General features: G+C 41.6%; 1 protein-coding gene across 1 annotated transcript; it reads left to right on the top strand.

Annotated features, from left to right (window-relative positions):
* Positions 1-572: 572 nt before the first annotated feature.
* On the top strand, positions 573-5,932 carry cbll1 (Cbl proto-oncogene-like 1, E3 ubiquitin protein ligase). The gene is made up of 6 exons (XM_070929331.1): positions 573-585; positions 1,589-1,753; positions 3,093-3,199; positions 4,112-4,195; positions 4,280-4,353; positions 4,597-5,932. The coding sequence occupies exons 1-6, from the start codon at positions 573-575 to the stop codon at positions 5,612-5,614; spliced, it is 1,461 nt and encodes a 486-aa protein (XP_070785432.1). The 3' UTR covers positions 5,615-5,932.
* The last annotated feature ends 6,341 nt before the right edge of the window (positions 5,933-12,273 follow it).

The raw sequence follows: 12,273 nt of genomic DNA, 5'->3' as shown, positions 1-12,273 counted from the left end.
TTTAACATCATTCTAAGATGTGTTTTGAGGACATAAAACAATCAGTTTTAACCCATTATTGTGATTTCAGCCAATCCTCAACTCCAACAAGGCCAAAGTGCATTTCTAAATGCATTTAGTCATAGTGCTCTCCCTCCTAAATTGTTTCCCATACCGAGTCTGACCAAAATGTAATATTGCTTCTCTGTTTTCTAATGTACAGAAATTCGTGCCACATCTATTTATTCAAAAGAAACAAAATCTTATACGAAACAAATGATTATTTTTTATTTTCATTAATTACCAGCAGAAATTAACGTTAACATATTACGCCTAGCTGATTAAGCGCCAGTATATTTGACATTTATATCAGCAGACAGACACTGAGTTTGTAGTTTCAGATGTTGCCTCTCATTCGTTATGTCCTGACATTTTCGCTTTTTTCCATTTTCTCCACTTATCTTCATCTTGCAACTTTTTCGCCTTTCTCCCGACTTATTTTCCTTCTCTTCTCTCTTCTTCCCTTTCCTCTCCCTTCGCACCTTCTCCTCGCCCGCTCTGTCCCACAATGCACTGCGTTCACTCGTTGGATCATGGACCAAAGCGGTAAGCAAAATGCCCAGCAGGGCCGACGTTAGCAAACTTCTTTTATGTGATATATTTTTCACCCCACAGTCATAGTTGTTGTTGTACCAGCTCCTCAGATAACGACATACCATCCTCCCAGTTCACGGGTTTGCTGCGGCATTCCGTTATCTTCCAGTGCAGCGTTAACTAGCCTGGTCCAGGCTAACGTTAAGCTAGCTAAAAACAGGCTAGCGATGGAGTAACGCTAGAACACTTGTGTTCACCAAAAGTTAACGTTGAGTTGTAATGTAATCCTTACGACCACAGTGCAATGTTGCAACAGAGTTTACACACTCACAATATGAAAGGGAACGTATTACATTTTCCATATGTCAACAGGCGTAACCGCTAGCTGCGATTGAGTTGGGGCGCGAATGCTTCCTGACCAACGTTAGCTTGATGCTAACTAAGATGTTGGAAGAGCTGACATAACTAATCGCATTTCTTCAGGCGTATATTTGCTGGGTCCCTTTTTAAGCTATTTATCTTAAAGTCCTAAAGCCAGACCGCTAAGGCCATGATAGATGATTATTTTATATCATAAATCACGCTGGTTACCCAAAGTTACTAGGCGTCATCACACATTAACTTTGAATGTATCATCGTTGTTGTACCTCAACCGCGGGGGCTGTGGCGGTGAGGATTTTCTCCAAAACATGTCCCTTTAGAAACATTCCCAATAAACAAGGGATTGTTAATCTGCAATGTAATTTTAAGCCTTGTGGACAGGCAGGGGCCACTATCACACGCCCCTTCACAATGCATTTGCACATCCTGACATCCAGCATTTTTCCAGAAACCAATTCTAAAAGTCTTTCACCCTTCCCTCTACTCATTTCAGTTATGTACTATCATTTATCATATTATATATCATGTCATTTATCATTTTGTGGGGTATTAATTGGAAATCATTTAGAGGTTCCTGCACTATAAGACTCTCAAAAGTAAGTAAGGTTTTCTGCACTACCATTTTCCCCATCAGACAATGATCTTCAAGGAAGCGATGGTTCTGGGAGCTTGGGTGGCCCAGATGTTCGCAGACGAATCCCCATCAAACTCATATCCAAGCAGCCCATAAGGAGCAAACCTCAGCCCCGCACCCAGAGACCCAGCAGCAGGCCACCCAAAAGTGAGGCTGGAGAAGACGGTAGGCACATGTTGCGGTAGACCATGCCTCTTAGCACTTTTAAGGATATTACCTTAAAAACAGCATTCTTGGTGGCACTGAGACAGTGTGCATATTCAAGGTTTATGATTTAAGTTAAGAATTGAGATTGATATCAGGTGAATTGGGCTCACGAAACAACAGAAACTGTTTGTTGAAGCTGATAATGTCTGATTTTGCTGAGACTGTCAGAGGCACTGATTAATCCTGGATGTTACATCAGAGGCAGTAGCTTAGGTCGTGCTGTTAGTGTCAGTATTGTCAAAAGTATCACCTTCTTTCCTCTTTGCCAAAGCAGTTTTTCTGTTCTGCCATATGCCATGACGTTTAAGACTTAACTTTTGCAAAATGACAGAATTTTGTTTCCGTCTGATGTCCGAGCAGTTTATGCAATAAGGAAAGTTTTTGTAGTCCTTGTTGTACGTAGGATCCTCTTAACTGGGGGTCTCAAGGACCAGGATTGGGATAATGTGTAAATTGTAAAACTAATTATAAATTGTGAGTAAAGCTTCAGTAATAACTGATAGTAGCTTTTTTTTTAGAATTGAAAAGTATGTGGCAACATCATGCAGTTTACCTTTGCACCATCAGATGGTGCCAATTAATTACCCATGGTGACCATAATCGACCATAGACTGCAACCCTCATGATCTGCAGGGGATCTACCAGGGTTGGATATCCAAGAACACATGCATTTCAATTCTGCTTATCAGTTCCTAACTTTTGCATATTTCAGTGGCCTATTACTGCATGTCATCCCCTCTCTACCTCCCACCTTTCCTGTCTTTCACCTGTACCTATCCATTAAAAAGATCATCTTAAAAAAAAATATATATATATATATATAAAAAATAAAGTTGCAGTTATCTGCCAGGACCTGCTACGCGGACCAAATGTCACGTCATTTGTTACGCTGTACGTCAACAAAGCACATGAGACGAGACGCTACTGTTTACATCCTGGCTCTAGCCTATTTTTGATATTTTCCTCTGTCACAGTGACCGCTTACCGATTATAGCCTAAATGTGCCAAGAATAAAGGTAGGCTCATTTTTGTTCTCTCCAAAAAGCATTGGAATCGAAACCTAGATTCGATAAGAACTGTATTCGACAAGCAGAATTGAAATAGATAGAATTGAAAGGATACCCAATCCTAGATCTTACACAATTCAATACTCTCTTCAGTTGTTGTGCAGTAAAAACGGGCACTGTGTGTTCTACTTCAGGGACAATTGACTGCTATATCACCACATATCTGGGTTTTAGGCCTGTCTCTGTTGTTCCGCATTGCATTGTATTAATTATTCTCTTTTGTGTTACAGATAATTTTGGCTTCAAGCAAGAAGAGAGGCGTGATTGTGGAGCTAAAGCTGGTGATGTGTTTGCAAATCAGAGGAGATTCCCCCAGCCACTGTTTTGGGACTATAAGGTACATCACCTGTGGGGAGTGAAATGACTCAACAGCCCATACAGTGGTTTCAGACAGATATTAATGACAGTTTCTTACTAATGTCTGGCACACAGTGCATGATGTCTCCCCTCCAGACAATTGGAAAAGTTGATTTCAGACTGGTTTAAACACTTCTCTTCCCATTTTGTTCCGTGTGGCAATTCTCAGATTCAATGTCAAACAATGAGCAAACAAAAAAAGTAGACATATTCTCAGTGCTAATGATATCCTATTGACTGTATTTGTTTTTAATGGTATTTACCTGTGATTTTAATTTTTTAAGTTAAGTATTCATTGTAATGGCTAGAATAAAACATATTACACAAATTAGAAAAAGGACCAGTAGAGGGTGGGTGGGTGGGTGCGTGTGTGTATATGCACAAAGAGATGAGATGATTTGGCAGACACAGGGCCTGTTTACACCTGGCATTAGAATGCGTGTCCACATGCGTCTGAAGTGATCAGCTTGTGATCGGATCTCACTTCCCTGCTCTATATGCACATAAACACATACATCATTTCTGTTAAGCAAAGACCAAATGCCTTGTTGTTTTTAACTGGCGGGGGGCGGCACTGCACTTCCTGTGCCAAGTCTGACGGAACGGAAATGTGTAAAGAACTTTTGGTGGCTCAAACACCTCTTCCCAAAATGTTCTCAATTGAGGGCATGTCCAAAATATGTGGGCATGGTTATAACTGTGTACCACAGTTTCTCCAACATTTGCAGTGTCTGAAAAAAATCCCGTAATTACCATTCCCTTTGAATTCCCTCTGTGTGTTTGATTTGGTTACAAAGTGTGCTTCAGTGCATATTTCTTCTCTTATGTCCTGTGGTATTTCTGTAATCATTTCAGTTTAGTTACCTGTGATCTTTTTTTTCCCCCCCAACAGTTACATTTGATTGGAGAAAGGGATGAAGTACCAATTCACTTTTGTGACAAATGTGGTCTTCCTATCCAGCTATATGGACGGATGGTATGTATTTAGTTGAGCTGGCCTTTCTTTGCAGGCAGTCGCAGAGAAATGTTCACATGGAACTCTTGCCCTCTAACTCCTTAGATCCCCTGCAAACATGTTTTCTGCTACGACTGTGCTTTGCTTCACGAGAAGAAAGGAGAAAAGATGTGCCCTGGGTGAGTTCTTCTGGAGACCTTTTTAAATGTGTAGTCTTTTTTTTTTTTGTTGTGGCAAATATTTTTAACATCCTTGTTTATAAGAGCCAGATACTGAATGGGGAATCACAGGTGGTTTTTAAATACTTTCTGAACCTGGCGTGGCAGTATTTTGCTTAAAGGGATATTTAGCATCTAGTAATGCAGCTCTGATGTGTTTTATTACTGCTTTGTGTCGCTGAACTTTTGTCCCTGTACGTTCAGCCTCACCTTGTACAACTGCACAGACCCAGTGCAGCGCATCGAGCAGTGCCAGCGGGGCTCCCTCTACATGTGCAGTGTTGTGCCGGGATGCAAGCGCACCTACCTCTCCCAGCGTGACCTGCAGGCCCATGTCAACCACCGCCACATGAGGGCGGCCAAGTCTTCCGCTGGCCGACAGGAGCCCGTGCACCTGCCCCCTGCATCCGAGGTCCCTGACCGGTTCCGCGTGCCTCCTCCTCACTTACCCAAGAACCACGTTCACCTCCCCAACCCGCTCCAGCACAGCAGTCATGACCCCTACAGTCAGCCACCCCCACCTTCAGCTCACGAAGCCCCGCCCCCGACCTCGGCTCTCGGCCCTGAGACATTCCGCATTGCCACGGTAACAACCCGTAAACACAGCAATCTCATCACCGTGCCCATCCAAGATGACTCCTCTTCCTCTCGGGAGCCCCACTCTGGTGGGCCAGGCCCCTCACAGCCGCCCCACCACCACCCCGGGGACTATCCTGGCCAGCCATCTGTAGTTTCCCACTCTCACCACATGATGGCACCACCGCAGCAGCACTTCGGCCCCCCACCTCCCCCGCCTCCTCCTATCAGCCACCCCATGCAGCACCCTCCCCAGGCCTCAGGGACACCACACATGGTGTACAACCAGGCCCCTCCTCCCCCCATGTCCACAGCCCCGCCACCAATCACTCCACCACCGGGGCACATCATGGGCCAGATGCCCCCCTATATGAACCACCCGCCCCCAGGACCTCCACCACAACACAGCGGCCCCCCTGTCAATGCCCCCCCACCTCATCATTACAACCCAAACTCCATGCAGCAGTTCCCTGAAGACCAGGGCACCCTCAGTCCCCCGTTCAGCCAGCCAGGAGGGCTCAGTCCTGGGATGTGGCCTGCTCCGAGAGGGCCCCCACCCCCACGAATGCAGGGTCCTCCTCCCCAGGGCCAGATGCCTGGACCGCACCACCCAGACCAGGGCCGTTACCGGCCTTATTATCAGTAAACTGCCAACCAAACGAATGGGCAACAGTCAGTGTCATTCTGTTTCATACCACTTGTCTGAATAATGTGATAGTAAACCTCAGGGTTACAGGATGTAGGACTTTCATTTTGATAAACCTGCCCCCAAGCAAATCTGTATGTGCTGCACATTTGAGTTACGTGTACTGAACATACAGTAGACTTGGAGAAGAGCAGGAATGTCCCCCTTTTTTTTTTTTTTTATAGCATATGGTAAATATTTCTGTATACATGTCGGCTGATTACACGCATATGTTCTGTACATTCAAAGACACTATGTCTCAATAAATTTTTAACAGCAGATTTGCATCTCATCCTTGATACGACGACTGATCATCAGCTGTTTCGTTTGCTTTGGAGGTTATTTAAGAACAACAATTGGCATTTTTAACATCTTAAGTTTTCTAAGAAGACATTTGGCAATGACCAAATGTGTGTTACCTTTTGGCTGTGTCTTCTATCAAAGCTTATGTCCCCTGGTTGAAGTACTAGTTCTTCTCATGTGTCTTCGTGTCCCAATGAATGTTAGAACTTCACACACACAACATGGTTCATACAAAACAAACAAAAAAAATTCAATTTTCATTCTGTCCGGTGTAGTAAACACTACAGGCCATTATGTTTACTTTTTATCAGGGATTAGCTGATACTTTGGCAGCTGTTTGTCTTCCTCAGGTCCCTTTTTAATCACAAAACGTTAATTATTCTCTGTCAAACCTCACTCTGTATCTCGCTGTTGGAAGTACAGAGACACGTCACTTTAGACCCATCTTGGTCTATAAATGTAGCTTGTGTTCAGGTACCGTTTAAATAAAAAAAAATTAAAAAAAGCCGTGCAGATAGTCGAGTGAGGGCTGGTTTTCACCTTCTATATGCCACCCATTTGTGAGGGTATTGGAGATGCGCTTGATTGACATATTAGATAAACACCCTCTGTTATACCAGAATGCTTTAAGTATGATCATTTATCTTGGAAATATATTGCATTTGTCAAAAGAAACAGGACACTACAGTAGAGTGTTAAGACCTGTGACAACAAAGACAGGGTCATTAATGACAATTGCACGATGACCTTCAATAGACAGTTACCAAAACTGTTAAAAAAATAAAACTTAGAGAAGTCTGTCTTCTCCCTTACAAAATATACAACATATGGTCTTATGATAGTATGTTGATTACAGTAGATTGTATGATGCAGTACATTTAACAGCAGTTCTGTGAGGTTCTGTGGTTGAATGGTCTTCAGCTCATAATCTACATACCCCAAGGTTTTATTTCAGACATGGCAGCAGTTTGTATCTGACCTCTGGTGACCTCTGCATTGCATTTCTCCAGTTTTTACCCCGTCATTCCGCATTATAATCGTGTGTATCTTTGCCGAAAGGTTGTTCTAATAAAGATGCTTATTTTTCCGCCAGCTGCCTCAGCCATGGCCCCGTAACAAAATTCCTGACCCTCCCAAGTGTTTACTTCAATTATTAATGACAAACCCATTTTCTAATATTAAAGTAAGGTTAGGGTTATTTTAAGATATGAAATTCTATTGTCAAAGTTCAACGACATTAGCCATATAAACTACATTAGATAACTAGCTAATGTTAGCGTTTCTGTTGGCTAAAAGTACACAACAATCTCAGATCTTTTACTTGAGTAAAAGTAGTAATACCACAGTGTCAAAACACTCTTACAAGCATTCAAAATCTTACTGAAGTATAAGTATTAGCATCAAAATATACTTCAAGTGCCAAAAGTTTCTGCAAAAGTGCAGAAGGGCCCATTTCTGAATAATATAGGCTACGTTATATTGGATTATTGATCCATTAATGTATTCATCACTTTAATGTTGCAGCAGGTAGGGGTGGAGCTCATATTAATTACTTTCTATACTACTGGTTAGCTTAATCTATAATTATAATTATATTGTACCCAATTATACAGATCAGAATCAGAATCAGAATCAGAAACTGTTTATTGCCAAGTAACATACATTACAAGGAATTTGCTGTGGTCTGAAGGTGCTATTGATTCGATAACAAATAAGTAAAATATAAAAAGTAAAATAGAATAAAAATAAAAAATAAAAACAAGATAAATAACAAACAGTGCAGATAACAAGCAAAGATTTATATTTATATTTTGTACTAATAATCTGAATCTGCGAAGCAACTAGTCATTAAAGCTATCTAACAGACGTGGTGGAGTAAAAGTACAACATTTGCCTCCAAAATGTAGTGGAGTATAAAGTAGCATCAAATATTCAAGTGTAGTAGGCCTACAAGATTGTACTCAAGTACAGTACTTGAGTAAATGTACTTATTATTTTCCACCACTGACTACCTGGTCATGGTCCTCCTGGTTGCTGTGGGCGACAGGAGCAGCGCTTCGTGATGACAACAGGAAGTCCTCTGTAGACCAGACCGTCTGGACTTTTTCTTAGACAGTCCAACACACACACACACACACACACACACACACTCACTTGTTTATTTTTGAATTTTGTTTACATTTGATTGTGGGCGGAGCCTAAAGCAGAACGCTTTGATGCCATGTGCTTTAACGGATCAAAGGAATGGAATGTGATGATGTCACTTACGTTTACTATAAGGGGGAGTTTTCAGATTTATAAACCATTCAAAAAATCCAGGTAGGTCTTTACAGGTGAATTGCCCGCGGTGGATTCAGGTAAGTTACTCTTTTATATATATATACATATATAAATATTTAGATTAGGTACATTTGGATTAGTTAATTTGTATTAGTAGTTTTGAATTAGTAAATTTGTATTAGTACATTTGGATTAGGTTGAAATGGAGTCAAGACATAATACCAAAACGAAGAGTCAAATCCAGGCAGAGTTGGACGCCACCAAAGAGGAACTAAGGAAAGTAAAAAAAAGATTACTGGTTTCAAAACATGAATGCAAAGATCTGACAGAGAAGGTGTCAGCATTAGAGAACACTGTCACTGAACAAAATGTAGTGACAGACATTTTAAAGAAGGGAACTGGGGAAATCTTCATGCTCGATGAATTCCTTAAATTGAGGGAACAGTGCGATATTTTAGAGAAATTGCAGAGGAGGACACAGTACAACCTCAATGAAACAAAAGAGGCACTAGAGGAGTCCTTCAAAGACAAAACAAGACTGAACGAGACTGTGAGAAATCTAAATGACGAACTGAAGCACAATAGGAACACGCTGAGGGCCTCCGCCCTCCAACTGAAGAACCGTTACCGGCGCTCACAGAAGGATCTGTTGGCGAGGGCGTCCGCATTAAATAAAACGGTCAAAGAGAAAAACGAAGAAATAGTCAAGAGGAAGCATGAGATCCTGTCTTTAAGGAGCAAAAATAGAGACACCTTCCAGTTAAATAGTGAATTAAATCATCTGATGGAACACTACAAATCTTTAGAGGACGACAAAAGAACGACAGAGGGCCATCTCGTGAAAGCACAAGAAGCGCGAGACAGGGCCGAAAGAAAAAACAGCGACCTGAATGACGTTGTCGCAAAAGTAAATGACAAGCTGAAGGTCAGTGAGAGAGCTCTCAAGAGGCTGAGGGCTGACAACGACAAACTGATGATCTCTCAGCTGTGTTTCAAGGAGGATCTAAAAACATGCATCCCAATTCTAAATGACCACCAGAAATTGAAGAGTAAAATCATCAGTCTCAGAAAATACTACATACAGGATGATCTGGCTGATAAACTGGCTTGCGTGCCTGGCCGCACCAAGATACTGGAACCGTCTGTCTGGGAGCAGCACCTGGAAAAGCTTGAGCAAGAGCGTCAGGAAGCGCGCAAAGGTAAGCCCAAGCATGAAGTGAAAGAGAGCAAGTTTAAACTTGAGTTTGAGCTTGAGCTTGAGCGTAAGCGCGAGTGTGACCGCAGCAGTCAGCTTGAGCGCCAACGTCAGCAGAAGTTTGACCGTGACTTTCAGAGCAAACTTGAGCGGGAGCGCCGGCGAGAGTGGCAACTGGACCGACTGATCAGGAAATACAGCAAGGGAGCAGAAGACGCAGAGGAAGAAACGTCGCCATGCCCAGATGTGTCGGAGCAACCAGACCTCCCAGATGAAAACGTGTCACCCGTGGATCCCCGTGTGGAGGAGAAGATATCGACGTCCCAGCAGCCTCAGACCTCAGCCATCAGGGTTGACACTGACCTTAAACAAGGCCTTCAGACAACATGTCCACGTTTGCAACAGACTTTCATGAAAAATAAACGTGCGCTCAAGATTTTGAAGAGAGACACATTGGAAGGCAACGTCCTTGTGCCCCATCCACCAGAGAGGTCTGAGGAAATATCACAGCGCCTACACTTTCCAAAAATCCCTAGTAAGTCAAGCTCAAGGTGGTCTGCAGTCACTTCGAAGCCTTTTCGTTTGCCATCAATCTTGGATACAGGGGAGCGCGCACCTAGGCAAATTAGAGTCAACCCACCGCCACAGCAATTATACTTGCCACCCATCGTCAGACCCAGTTCAGGCCACAAGAATGCTAAGACGAGCTGAACTATAAACCACCATTTCCCATCACTGGCACAGACAGCACCTTCTCCATGTATGTAATAAACCAGGCTCAAATATGGAAGGGTGTCTAGTGGGCAACAAAAAATAGAAGAAATGACATTTAAAAAAACAAAACAAAAAATAATTACAAAAAAATAAATGAATCAATCAATCAATGAAATAAAAAAAGAAATAACAACATGTGCTTTGAGTATTTGATTAATTTAACAGTGTCAATAACAGGAATGTGTTTTCAGGAATTATTCACTTTTGGCTAACGTTTTTGCATCTAAGAAATAAGAAAGAGTACTAGAATATTATACTCAAGTGAAGACAAAGGTACTTTTGTGAGGGGGCAATGTTTTTCATAAAATAAAATGCATTGATTTGAAGGTACCATATCGACACCCTCTTAAAATAATGACCCATGTCATTTTTTCAGGTTTTTCCAGAAAACACAAAAAACTGAACCAAATATTTTTTGGTTATGACAATAGATGACTATTGGCACACTAATAACAATCTCTGTCAGTTATGTAACATAAGAGGAATAAATGACTTAGGCAACATGCCTTTGTGACTTAAGCAATTTTAAACCTTCAACTCTGATTACTAATATTATGTTCAAGTGAGATTTTCATTAAATAAAACCACAAAAGTATTTTTTTTTAGTCATACACATCATTTCTAGCTGTTAGATTACAATACGGTATTCAAATCTTTCTTAATTAGATCATGTAATGTGGAAAAAAAACTGTAGATGAAATAATGTTTGAAAAGACAGAAAAGAGTTTTAACACTTTGTAACAGCCACAAATTCTGGAGCCTTTCCACTCTTTGCTAAATGCTAGCTTAGCTTAGCTATTTTGCTGACTAAAAAGACTAAATAACTATGCAATATTTACAGCCTAGCCTATATTATAGTAAACCTCGTCACTTACCAATAGGGGACGAGCCCTGAATCATGGAAATCACTTCAGCGGCTAGGTAGATTTTTGTTCTTCTTGAAGCAGCCGCCATCTTGAGTCACACTCTTGACATAGGCCATTATACTACAGGGGTAGACTCGCATGATCTGTTCAACTGAGGATGTAGGTGATTTAGGCAAAAAAAAAAAATATATATATATTTTTTGTCAAAAAAATGACTCAGGCCTTTATTTTAGGAAGGTGACGATATATAACAATATGCAACAATTCACGTGTATTAGTCGCTTTCTATTGCCAATGTGCGAACGGAGTGTAACGTCACATAACAAAACGAGACCCTCCCAGACTTTCACGGTTGCCTCCAGCAGCCCGTGGACTGATTTCTCTGTAAAGGATTCGGGGCGGTTTTCCAAAGTAGGTGTCGTTATGCGTGCCCCCCCGAGCGCTTAGCCTCCCTTCAGCTCCAGGTTCAGCTCAGTCCGCTACCGTCAACAAACAAGAGCCCGAGTCTGCTTACCTTGCTTGCTAACGCGGACGAATTGCTAGCTAGCTAACGTAGCGAAACACTGTCTTGAGTGAATGATGTCAGGCAACTCATCCAGACTCCCAGGGCTAATCTGTAGTGGTAGTGGTGTTGGTTGCTTCGTAACGTTAGCAAACGGTTAAAGCTAGCTTGTGTCACGGAGCCATTGGTCCAAAGAAATATAGGAACATTACAGATAGTAACGTTATTCTAAATATGATTTTAAATCACAGTAAGTCCAGTCTGGTGCAAGTTTACAATAATGCAGTGCAATTCGGCACACTTCTTAAGACACGAAAACTACAATCGCGCCACTCTATATCTGTCACTGGTGAAAGTGATGATTAGCAAGTGTCTCAGTTCTCAATTTACTGCTCACTATAGAGTAAACTACTGAGAGTCTATCACGAGGGCATGGGTTTGATTTCAGAAGTGAGAAAAATACAATTATATATATATAATTGTCATATTAGGATGAAATTGGTTATTCTTCTTTCCATAAGGGTAGCAACAAAAAAAAGAAATGCTGCCGACCTGTGTATTAGAAAATGTATTCATCATCAAGGAGGGAAACCCGTAGAAATAAGAAATGTATTATTAAAGCACTGACCCTAATTAAAATCACGTTTTTCTTTGATAGATATCTGATACTAATGTGCAAAGAACATGGTACTGTACTGCC

This window comes from Enoplosus armatus, chromosome 22 (genome assembly GCF_043641665.1).
Source record: "Enoplosus armatus isolate fEnoArm2 chromosome 22, fEnoArm2.hap1, whole genome shotgun sequence".
NCBI classification, from domain to species: domain Eukaryota; kingdom Metazoa; phylum Chordata; class Actinopteri; order Centrarchiformes; family Enoplosidae; genus Enoplosus; species Enoplosus armatus.
The sequence above is the reverse complement of the archived record's forward strand: the minus strand, read 5'-3'. Positions and strand labels throughout refer to the sequence as shown.